The sequence below is a fragment of the Terrapene carolina genome, unplaced genomic scaffold (genome assembly GCF_002925995.2).
Source record: "Terrapene carolina triunguis isolate 2854851 unplaced genomic scaffold, T_m_triunguis-2.0 Scaffold53, whole genome shotgun sequence".
Taxonomy (NCBI): domain Eukaryota; kingdom Metazoa; phylum Chordata; order Testudines; family Emydidae; genus Terrapene; species Terrapene triunguis.
In genome coordinates, this window is record NW_020664404.1 from 13,138,931 (window position 1) to 13,151,007 (window position 12,077).

Sequence of the window (12,077 nt, forward strand, 5' to 3'; positions counted from 1 at the left end):
CTGGTTATTTGAAACAATACGCCCTGGGTACGGGCAGGGCATCGAGACATACCCCAAGTGCAGCACAGAGCCAGCTGGTAACATGCTTGGGGAAGAGGGTTGTCTGAGAGACAGCTACTAGCATAATACACAATGCTGTGTCAGACTGGCCAGTGTGGCATCCAATCCAGCTGCAAAGAGAAAGTTCCCGTCAGTCTCACGGCACAGAGCTAGGCCCGAGTCTCCAGGACTGTTGGGCAGCTCTGAAGCATCATGCTCTGCTTGGTTCCAAGCTAACAGGACCCTGGTGAATTCCAGGCACTGGGCCTGTTTGGAGCCCCATGCCAAGTTGTCCTGGTAGGGCTCAAAGACGCTGCCTCCCATCCAGGAGCAGACACCACACAGCCCTGGCCAAACGTTCACTTTTTGTTCAAAGTGCCAAAAATCTAGAGATTTAACTGCTCCCAACTGTGGTTTTCCTTCCTCAGACATCATCCCAGGCACTTTCCAAGGTGTCAGCTTCCAACGGGGAGCAATTAGACAGCAACCTCCGGATCCACGCCACGCCCCCCAGCAGCCTCCCCCCTTCCGGTGGCAGAATTGCAGGCGTAAGACAGAGTGCCTTTGGAAAACCGAGGCTGCACTGAGGCAAACGGGAAAGTCCCACCCTGGAGGCAAGTTCCTGATGGGAATGCGTGCTCCCCTGGGAAAGGCAGGGCCAACGTCATGGATGTGCCTGGGACTGGGAGAGGACGTTGTGTGGGTGACACTGCCCCAGTGACTTCAGCACAGACTCCAGCAAGGCCGTAAGCAGGAACACACATAATGCCCTTTGCAGGCTGGAGGAGTCTATCTGCGGGCTAAGGAGCCCAGCACAGCTCAGGATGCATTTTTTTTGCATATCAGGATGCGTTCTAATGGAGAGTTATACAATTAGAAAACAGAAACTTCAGGAGAAGCTTGTAATCAATGCAGTGCAGCTAAGGCTGCTGGAGAGAGATCGATTCAGGTTCCAGGAAGCCCTCACCTTCCGTAGATTTGAGTGTGGGGGTTGATCTCTCCGCAGGGCTGGGAATATTCTGAGCACCTGCAGCGGTTGGGGGAGCGAGAGGGGCGGAGGTTTCATGGAGGGGGTTATCACACAGGAAGGCGCAAACCTAGCAGTCATTTCTCTTAGCTATTTGAAACCGATTTCAGACGTGACACAGCAGAACAGGCACACGGAGATGCGCAATGCTCCCTGCTGCTGGTCTGGAAGCAGCAAGGGTAGGAGGGAGATGCACATCGGTCCCAGGGAGCATATGCTCACCCTGAGGGCAACACTCCCAGATGGCTGTTTCAGGGAGGAACATGCCAGCCATGAGTCCTCCTCCCCATTAGCATAATTAAGGGACATGATGTGCTAAGGGCCTGATCCAGCAGGAGCCTTTCCTTTGACTTCAGTAGCATTTGGATCAGGCTGTGGAGGAGCTGAGATCAGATGCAGGAGACAGCTAGCTACAGAAAGGCCGGGTTCGCCCCTCTGTGGAGCCCAGTGCGAGAGAGTGCATCACCTGTCCCTGGGGAGCTCCCACCGAGGGTCTTCGGGAAGCTCGTATTCCGAGACGCCTGCCAGCATTGGGGTACCGCTGGAGGAGAGCCGCGAGGGCCTGACAAGCATCACCCCCGAGTTCATGGAGGAGCTGGAGTCTGCTGACACCTGCAATGGGAGAGCCAAGGGACCGTGGGTTACCTTCAGGAAGCACCTGGGGTGGGGACATGCTTGGTTCTGGTAAGGAGAGGAGCTGCCGACCAAAGTGCTTTAGTTACCTGCTGGAGACGGAGGGAGCCCTCTCTCCCGGGTACTGAATCTGCTGCAGCATGCAGTGGCCTGGCCCTTCTCTAGGCACCTCAAAGGGCTTTACAAACACCAGTTATGCCTCACAACCCCCCTGGGAGGAGGTTGGAATCGTTATCCCCAAGTTACAGATGCTGTGACTTGCCTAAGGTGGCAGAGCCAGGGACAGAAGCCAGGAGTCCTGGCTCCCACTTCCCTGCTCTACCCAACTACTCCTTTTGCCGTAGAATGGACATGGACACAGATGCGGACCCTTTTCCCCTTTTCCCTAGGTGCAGCAGAAGGGACAGGAACATCAGCTCTCAGACCGACTGAGTCACCCCTGATCTTGTGCCCTGTACTGCACCATCCGATCTGGTCTGATTCCTGGGCTTGGTCACTCATTCCCTAGTGCTGGAGGAGCAGCACGCTCAGCCCCTGGAGGTAACTGCTCTGCAGCAAACCCCTTCAGCTGATCTAGGTGAGGGCTTAGCAGGGAGCTTCAGACTTGATTACAAGCCGTTTGCTTGTGACACGGGACTGAGGAAAAGACCAAGGACACCCTCCAAAAAGCTAACCCAGTGTAGAACCCCCCCAGTTTGCATGCCAGAGGAAGAACACGGCATTCTGCACAGATCTAGCTGCTATCCTGGCCCCATTGGCATTACTCCAACATGGAGTGGGACTAAATTATTTCTAATTAATTTCCTCTAGGCTGCGCTGATATCGTAAAATCTACGGCCCATGGAGCCCTTCCAGCCACTCAGTGTGTAGGCCACGCTCCCCCCGTCAAATATTAAATTGCCACAAACCCTTCCAGATCCCCCCCATGACCCTTACTGACCCGCCGTAAATGCCAAGAGAAGAGGGGAAGATTCACAGAGGTGCCTGCTCAGGGTTGCTCCCACCCCCCATATACAGAGAAGGGCCCCTCCCGCCCCACTCCCAGATCCTAGGACCTCCTTGATTGTAGCAAGGACCAAAGGAATAAGCACAGAAGTAAGAGGCATTTTGAAGTGCAGCTGCCCATGCCTTTGTGGCTGGGCCCTCACGGGGGCCTCGGGATGGGCAGCCCCAAGTCACTGTTTCTAACAGGACAGGAATTATTCTTATTTGGTGCAGTGCGAAAGGGCCTGTTAGCTCGAGAGGTGAGGGCTTGTCTGTGCCAGGGGGCCCCAGGTTCAAGACCCGCAGGTGAGCCAACTCCAGAGGCAGGTTGTGCATGCTCTAGTGAACTGGAACCAGATCTGACATGGCATGTCTTGACAGCCACATTTAAACAGCCTGCCGAAAACAACCCTTCTACACCCTTTCCATCCACAGACCTCTATGTGCCAAGCACCATGATCCTCAGATTGCAGGTAAGGAAACTGAAGCAGAGGGGGGCAGGGGACTTGCCCAAGGTCACAGAGCAGGTTAATGACCAAGCTGGAAATAAAAGCCCTGGCTCTTCATCCTGTGCCTTTTCCACTAGCCCATGTTGTGGCAAAGATGTGACACAACGCTAGGGGAGAACAGATATTTTTGGGCTGGGGGAATTTTTTTTTAAAACCATCATTACAGTCTGCCCACTTGCCCCCACCCCTGTGCCCATCTCATGTCGCCCCTCCCCACACTGGCTTTTCTGACTCATTCTTCTTCCCTCTCTGGCCCAAGCTAAGAAATTCCACACTGCTGCATCGACACACTTTCCCCAGGGACCATAATCAACCAAGCCCCGGAGATCCTGCTCAGGTGCGGCACTGGGAATGGCAGCTCTCTGGATCGCAGCAGTCTGGCTGGACCAGGGGAAGATCTGTCATCCGGCCACACCACCCAGGCTTACCCCTGGGGAAGGGAGAACTGGGCCCAAGCAGAGGCATGGCTGGGAGATTCGGACATGGGTCAAGTGAAGACGTTAAGTGGACATCTGATGGAGAGCTATGGGATATGAAAATGTGTCTCTCACCCACAGAAGCTGAGCCAGTAAAAGATACTACCCCACGCGCCTTGTCTCTCTAGTGAGCGGCATGCATGTGAGTGTATATGAGGGGTGGTTGTCCGTTGACTTAGAGAATCGGGGGGGGGGTTAAAAGGGTTTTTGTAGCTTAGGGTACATCTACTCTTACCGGAGGGTCCGGCGGGTAGCAATCGATTTTCTGGGATCGACTTATCGCGTCTAGTGAAGACGCGATAAAATCGATCCCTGATCGCTCTGCCGTCGACTCCGGAAATCCACCGTGGCAAGAGGCGGCAGCGGAGTCGACGGCAGCGCGGCAGCGGTCGACTTTCCCCCGTCCTCACAGCCAGGTAAGTCGACCTAAAATACGCAACTTCAGCTACGGTATTCACGTAGCTGAAGTTGCGTATCTTAGGTCGGACCCCCGCTGTAGTGTAGACCTAGCCTTAGAAACATGGCAAGAGATCAGCTTGGCATTTAACCCAATCCACCTGCAACTCTCTTAGCAAGCCTACCCACACCCCCTACTCTGAGGCTTTGCTTTGCAAGCAATCCAGATTGCACTTCGGTCCCCGCCACTCAAATAACATGTTCCCCTCCCTTCGTTCCTCCTCCTGACCCCGAGAGAGGATCCTCCCCTGGCTGTTTGTGCCGCTGGCCTGTGCTAGCTCAGACAGGACGGGCGGTCAGGGCAGCGTTGCTGGGCAGGCGGCAGGGGCTCTGAGGAGAGGCAGTATGTGCAATCAAACCCCCTATCTACTTTCTGTTACCTGTCTGCGCAGTGGGATGCTCTTGGCCAGCTTGTGCACGGCCAGCTGGCTGTTGAAGTCAGTCTTCTTGGTGGTGCTCTTCATCTTGTAGATGATGACGGTCACCACCATGCAGGAGATGAGAAAGGCCCCAGTGCAGTAAATGATGATCTCCAGATACAGCGACGAGGTCATCATGGCCGGCCTGTCTTCAATAGCTGGGTCAGCGTGAACAAGGCATTAGTACTGCAAATCCTTCGCGGGGCGGAGTGTTAGAACGGGGGGAGCAACGCCCACCCGCAGAGATTGGGATGGGCCATTCCTCCCATCCCGGCCCACAGAGGCTCCAAGCACAGCTGAGTCCAAGCCAGGCAAACCTCCTGGCTCCAGCTATCTCGGGGTCTGAACCCTGTCTAAACAGAACAGGACACACAGCCCAACGTACAGCAGGGACCAGCCGAGGCCAGCCACCTCCTCACTGCCCCAGCATTCCTGTGCACACGAGTGACCGTGTGGTGTTCTCGAGCCGCCTCGCCACGCTGGTCCTCAGCCAACCAGAGCTTGGAGAGACACGAGGAACGAGCACAAAGCTTTATGTAAAAGGGCATGTATCCCCCACCAGCCCCACCCCACCATAAGCAGATGTTGGCTGGTGGGAAAGAAGCAGCTGAGGGAACTTGAGACCAAATGGCCAGGCAATGCAGCCCAGAGAGGTCACAAATGCACGTGTCTGAGAGTGGAGTAGCGAGAGGAGGCAGGGCTGTAACCTCCTCTAAGGAGCCGGGATTAAATGAGAATTACAAACATACATAAAAGTGGGTAGATATATTGGGCTGAGAACTTCTGGGACTTCCCATGGGTCCCTGGCTAGTGGCAGGAGACTGGGTCAGGGGCAGTCAGGGCAGGAGTCAGAATCAGAGTCTGAATGCCAGAGCCATGGGACGAGGCAGGTCAGGAATCAGAACCAGATGATCTGGAATCAGGGAAGGCAGGAGCAGGGCTACGAGTGAGGCTGGGACAGGACTGGAACAAGGCCAGGTGCAGGGCACAATATAGGCTGGAGCAGGGCTTGGAGCATGGCAAGCAGAGAAAGGCAGAGAATCCACAGGCATCTGCATTGAGCAGCCTGCTGCTGAGCTTAGAAACAGGCCTGCTAGCTTCCTTGGCCCTGTGGCCGGCCACTGCCTGATGTGGCCCAGCTGTGCTCGTTAGGCCATCACAAGACTGAGCAGGCGCAGCTGCAGAGCCCCCCCCCCCCCCCCATAGCTAGGGGAGCAAGAGGCTGTGCTGGGCATCCAGGGATCCTTCTGGGATGGTATTGACTTCATTTTAACCCATGCAGGCGTTGCAAAGCAGCATGTACAGAGGGGCATGGCCCAGGCCTGGCTTGGGGATGTCCTCTTTCCATTCATGGTGGGTAAGAGCAGGAGGGGATTCGGGGACATGCATCTTTGAGGATTTTCCTACCCAGCCTGAACTGGGACTGTAGATTTCTAGGGGAAGTTACCAGGAACAACGCTGGGACAGGCCAAAATGAAACGCTGTCCTTGTGAGACTGCAAATAGTTTGAACAGGAGTCACAGGCATTAAAAAAAAATTACCACGGGGGCTTGTTTTTTTGTTTTTGTTTTTTTTAAATGGTCCCTAGCAGCCCCTTAAAGAGAGTTTCATTTCATCATGAGACAAAACCTGCCCCCTTCCCCAGGGACTGAACTGCAGCAGGACCCCCCCAGCTGAGTCGCAGCGAGAGCGGTGGAAGTTCAAGAACAGTTTCGGCGCAGTCGCAGCCAGGGGGTGTGGTGTATTACGCACGGCACCACAGCCGGGGCGGTGAGGACACTGGAGTTGCAGTTCATTAAGACACAAGTCTCCCCAGCCCAGCCCTCCCCCCAGAAAAGCAGAGAGCCTCAGAGAAGGCATTAGAGGGAGTCCAAGTCTTTCGTGCTATACCCCATTGGAGAGAAGCAGCCACCATCTCCTGTTCAGATCCCAGAGCTCTGAACGGGGCAGGTCTGACAAGGGAGAAGTGGCTGATAACGGAGAAAGTTTTTGTATGAAAAGCACCACCAGGCGTACCCCAAAAACTTCCTGCAGCTGCCGGTTATCAGGCCTTGTCAGGGAAAGGGAAGCAGCATGCACAGGGCATGGCTGAGCCAGACCCATGCCAGGGCAGGAGCACAACCTGCCCACAGAGGGCTCATGCAGAGGAAGTAGCACCCATCGCTGCAACCCCAGCACCCAGGGGCCAGGTTCCTCCTCAGGGCAAGGCCAGGGCTACTGATGCTCAAACCGCCACAGGGGGTCGGTGTGGGGGGGTGGGAAAGGGGGAGACAGCAGCATGAGGCATGGAGGCTGCAGCTGACCCATCACGTTCCCCAATTTATTATTGGTTAACTTAGTTCCATTTGTGAGGGCTCGGGGGACAAAGGGGACCAGGAACCTCCTCCACGGTCCTCTTCTTTCACCCTACTATCAAAGGCCCGGCGTCAGACTGAGCGGCGCTTCCACTCATGATGGCTTCAGAACCAGTCTGTGCTGCCCCCGGGCTGGCAAGAAGGGCCTGAGAACTCCTCTGCCTCCATAGGCTGCAATCCCCGCTCCCAAACTCCCTCCAGGTGCTGCCATGTGGCACTGTGACACCCGCTGCATCCCCTCTTCCGCTGAAACCGAGGGGCAGCCGCTTGGGAGCCAGAGGCCTGGGTGGTTCCTAAAAACACTGTTATCGCCCTGGGCTAATGCATCGGCGCTTTGGTCAGCCGGCGTGGGGGCACAGGGAATGGGAAACACTGGCATTGCCTGAGAGGACAGAACCAGCCTGTTCTAGTCGGACTGAACCACCGGTTACACGTAAATCAGAGATATGCATTGCCTCGGCCAGGGAGAGAGCGGGTGGGCATGGCCACCAATTCTGAACCGTCTCCAAGGTGGGGAGAGGCAGGGCCCTGGCACCAAGCGGAGAGGGCACACGCTCCTGCCAGCTCCAGCATGGGAGACAGCATTAAATTACCCCCTTGCTTTGGATTCTCACCAGCAGGAGCCGCACAGGGAGGTGCAGCATGAGACCCCCTGGGGATGGGTTGAGTCCTAACTTGTCACCAGGGCAGAGTGGCTGAGAGCCCTGCCCTTGCTGGGGAAGCCAGGTGTCTAGGTGTGGAAGAATTGACTGGCAGGCTCTGTGCTTTCCCCAGGGCGGGGAGGAAAGGGAAAGCCCAGGCTCTCTCCCAGGCTGCAATGCATAGTTCATCAGACATGGAAATGAGGTGGGGAAAGGACAGCAGAAGGAGGAGTATGTACCTTCGAGAACTGTCAACCATGCAGAGTGATGGGAGATCCCAATAGAATTACCCGCCAAACATGTATACTCCCCAGCATCCTCAAATGAGACATTCCTTAAGTGAAGGACTTCCATTTCTTTGTCTGTTGTGTTAACTCCAGCCGTCTAGAAGAAAACAAATGGAAGCAAAAAACGGACAAGCAAACGACATGAGATCTTCTAGGAACCAAGGTGGAGGAGGGGGGAGGAACGTGCCCTGGTGTCTCATTTGCAAGACCCCCGGGTAGCAGAGAGAGACCACTGTAGACCTGTTAAAGAGACCCTTAGGACGACCTTTGATCCAGGCTGACCTAAGGAGATGTTTGTTAAAACCCTTCACCAAACTGAATTTCCTGCCCATCTGAACATGCTGGTGATGGGCTGCATGGAAAAATGGACCTCAGGAAGAAGGGGCCGGCTTAGTTTCATGCGACACAACTGCACAAGGGGAAGCGATGGGATTGCGGAGAAACATGATGGAAGACAACATAGCTGAAGGAGTGGGGTTTGGGTAGGGAGATGACAGACTGTGAGATGGAGGGGAGAACACAACACTGTATTGTCACAGTCAGATCTGGTGCATAGATCGAGGTTTGAAAGCGAGGAGACATGAGCAAAATATGGCTGAATCACGTCTTTATTTTGAAGGGGATCTAACTCAGCAAAGATTCCAAGCCCAGATGCGCTGGAAAAGACGCAGCTGGAGCGAGAAGTGACAGCTTGTGTTTCACCAGGAAGATGCTGAGATGGTTTAGATGCACCTATCCAATGTGTTTTGCTAATACAGTGAGAGCGCGCAGGGGAGAAACATCCAGGAGGGGAAGGTGGGCAAGCGACACAGAGCACAAAACTAAACTGGCCACCGCGAGTATTTTTCCATGGCTTGTGGCACCAGAAATATAGCAGAAACAAGAGAGCCCAGAGTTTTGTTTTCCACCGCTAGGGACTGACTGTCCAAGTAAGATCCCAGTTGGTGTTCTTCAGTTTACCTTTTGCCATGGGTCTGGTGACAGTGAGCCACGCAGACTGGTTAGCCTCGCCAATATAATTGGAAACCTTACAAATATACTCCCCGCTCTCGGCCTCTGTCACATTATACAGGGTCAGCACCTCCGCATCAGAGCTATTAATTCCTGAGTGCTAGAACAAACCAACAACACAGGAGTCACATTGACACAGTCGGACGTTGCAGCCCCAAGATCAACATCAATCACATCATCAGTGCCCTGCCCAGACGCTGAATCAAGGGGCGACTAGCGCAAGTCCTCTGTGCCCCATCCCCCATATCAAGCAGTGGTGGTGTCTGTTTGCAGAAGTGCAAGGGTCTGATAACAAGCCAGACACACACAGCCCCGAGGTGCCTATAGATTTAACGAAGAAGGGCTTGTGCATTGAAACAGCTGACCGATGCACTGGCTTATGACAATTTGGTGACCAGTGCAGGAAGTCAGCAACAGCACAACCTTTCTCCCCTCCCTTTGAATTAACACATGGGCACCCCCAGAGCTCCCAGATGAATGAACATGCCCTGCTTGACAAGGAACAGATTCAGGGTGGAGTACCAAGGTGGCCATGAATCCACTGGATAAAGGGCACAGTGGGTTGCTTTAAGTGGCACAGACTGGTGTTAGGTACAACACAGCAGAGAGGCGTGTGCAAGGCAGGGTTGCATCAGCTGCTTCTGCTCTCTGCTGTGCAGCAACTTGGCTCTCTTGAAGTGGAATTCCCGGCTTGTGGTGGAGGCTAAGGGAGCCGGGCTCACCTGAGCTATTATCTTGCTTTCTACATTCGCTATTTTAAAAATAACAATTCACGGAATAGGAGTGACCCTCCCCCAGCCCGCTGCATCTCTGAGCATGCAGATCCAAGGGCCACTGAATGCTTCACTGACAGTCTGTTCCTGGGCCAGTTAAGACAACCCCACTCTCTGCTTCCCAAGTCACTCTACACTAGTGTATTTAGTCTAACTTGGTGCTTCGGGGAGGGCATCTCTCATCCACATTCTGCTGAAAAGACCAGCACCTTCCTGTCCTACCCACCCACTATCCTCTGCTCCAGGCTTTGCAGGGAGGAGAGAACAGGAGAAGGCTCTGCATGTCCCATCGTCTTGGCTCAGCTGGTCAGGAGAGTGGTACCTAACCCAGTCTGAATGGTAGCAAACATCATCCCTCTGCCCCGTTCCTGATATGCCAGTTCCATCCCAAATGGCTTCCTTCCCCAATTCATCTCCACCTCACCAGCTCCATTCCCGGCTCATCCTGCGAAGGAAACTAAATGGGCCCACCCAGAATGGGACGTTACCTTCAGGATCTGCACGTAGGGTAAGTTATCGGGTCCGATCTTGCTGCCATTGACCTCTATGTGCTTCAGCCACTGGATGTGGGGCTGTGGGTCGCTGTAAACTTTGCACACAAACTCCACATTGCTGCCCAGGGCCACGGTCTTGTTAGCGGGCAGCCCAGCTTGGAGGATGGGCCGGTGAGGTGATCTCTCTGCAAGACATGGCAAGAGAGGAGATGGTCTCACAAAACCAGGGCGCCAAGTCCAGCGGGCCACTAAAGAGCAGCTCTGGGTGATCCGGACATTGCTCTCAATCTCACGCACATACACTTTGCTAGAGAAATGATCTTTTCTTGGCTACATTTTTTACAATGCTGCTTGCAGCCCTGTAGACTCTATTACTTGATGAGGACTCATGGCTGGGATTCTACATAAAAAGACTAGTTTTAGCAGATCACTGGCTACGTCTCCATCCACCCCCTGTCCCAAACTTGTATCCTGCCCCCACCCCCACGCAACGCACTTCTCCCAGAGCCTGCTTGAGAGCTCAGATAGGGGAGGGCACCTCCTGAGTGACGGCGTAGAGTATTTAGCATCACTCCCTCTTTCGCTTCCTCTCCCGCCGCCTGAGAAGAGCTTGCTGCCCACTGGACTGGGCCCATAGGGATCTAGTTAATTATCAGGCGGCTTTGACCTGGTGTCTGGCTATTGGTGGAAGCAGGCCATTTAAATCTACCTAGGTAGCTACTTCTTGACACCTCTTCTGTGTGTGCAAAGTGAGAGAAGGCAGAAGTAGAAGTGCCAGAGATCCCTGAAGTCCACTTGACTTTGCTATTGATTTTACATGGAAGGTGGTCAGATGCCCAGGTGATGGATGGCAGTATAAAACCGTGAGACAGACAGACAGAACACAGTAACAGGACAAGAGGCCAGCCCAGAGCCCTGGGAGCAGCATGATCCATAACCTCACTCTATGGGCCAACAATACAAGTGAGGCAACATAGAGCTACTGAAAACACAGGCCTGTCCCCAGCCTCCAGAACAAAACTGCCACGCTCGGCCAGAGCACGAAGTAGGCCCTAACCCAAGCCCGTATGCGGGCAGGGATGCAGTCCCAGCCCCTCGCTCTCTCTCGTGCTGCTCAGGGTCAGAAAGCAAGCAAGCAAGCATGAACAAGACAGACGTGGATTCGAAGCGAACGCAGCTTCCCAGAAACAAAGAGAGTTAGACCCATGGCAGCAGCAGGGAAAGGTCCTGCCGCCAGCCACTGCCTTCGCATCTTCACTTGGGAGGTGACAACACAGGAATTAAGGGGTTATTTTTTCATGGCGAGCGGCCGGAGCCAAGATCTTTTTCATCCCAGCCAGTCACTTATTAAAAATACGAAGGGAAAGCTTCACCGGCTGCCTTCCCCTCTAATCCCTCTCGCTAAGGAACCTTGATGAGCGGCCCCCACACTCCAGTTCCCGAAGTAAGTATCACAGGACCGGCACAGCCCCTGCCAAGAGCTCCCCTCTGCTCACACTCACATCCGCCTTGAATTACACAGCACGCTTTCTGCCGTGCCTCACCATTCCCCCCTCTGATGATGCAGGCAGGCCTCAGCCTGCTTCCTGTCCTGAGTGCCACTTGAGGCCTAACTAGAGGGTTACAGCCAGGGCTGATCACTGAGGAGGGAGTTAGGAAGAGGCCAAGCGACAGCTGGTTTCTCTGACAAGGGGGGAAAGAAAGGACAAAGCTGATGATTTAGAGCCCCAGCTCTGGTGGGAGCTGTCAAGGACAGGCCTGTGCCTCTAACCAATGCAGCAGGTGCCTAGAGATGCTGCAGGTAGCTCCTGGAAGCCAGCCTGGCTCACTGGGGCTCCCTCCACACTTAAATTTCCACCTGGGAAAGGGTGAAAAGGGAAGAGTTGTTTTAATTCATAGTGAACTCCCATCCTGCCCTCTGATCTCTTGCAATTGCCACTCTGCCTAGTGCCAGAGAGGAGGGGAGGCGGGCGT

At 54.4% G+C, this 12,077-nt stretch overlaps 1 protein-coding gene across 5 annotated transcripts in view; it reads right to left on the reverse strand.

Moving 5' to 3' along the window:
* FGFR1 (fibroblast growth factor receptor 1) overlaps positions 1-12,077 on the reverse strand; it is a 73,993-nt gene that overhangs the window by 12,262 nt on the left and 49,654 nt on the right. For 3 of the 5 annotated variants that reach the window (XM_024207149.2, XM_024207145.2, XM_024207147.2), the window contains 4 exons: positions 10,098-10,288; positions 7,778-7,922; positions 4,499-4,701; positions 1,533-1,678 (listed from right to left, as the gene is read on the reverse strand). In XM_024207149.2, coding sequence (XP_024062917.1) covers positions 1,533-1,678; positions 4,499-4,701; positions 7,778-7,922; positions 10,098-10,288 — 685 coding nt within the window. The remainder of the gene's footprint in view (positions 1-1,532; positions 1,679-4,498; positions 4,702-7,777; positions 7,923-10,097; positions 10,289-12,077) is intronic. The other 2 variants (XM_024207150.2, XM_024207148.2) reach the window with 1 other exon arrangement.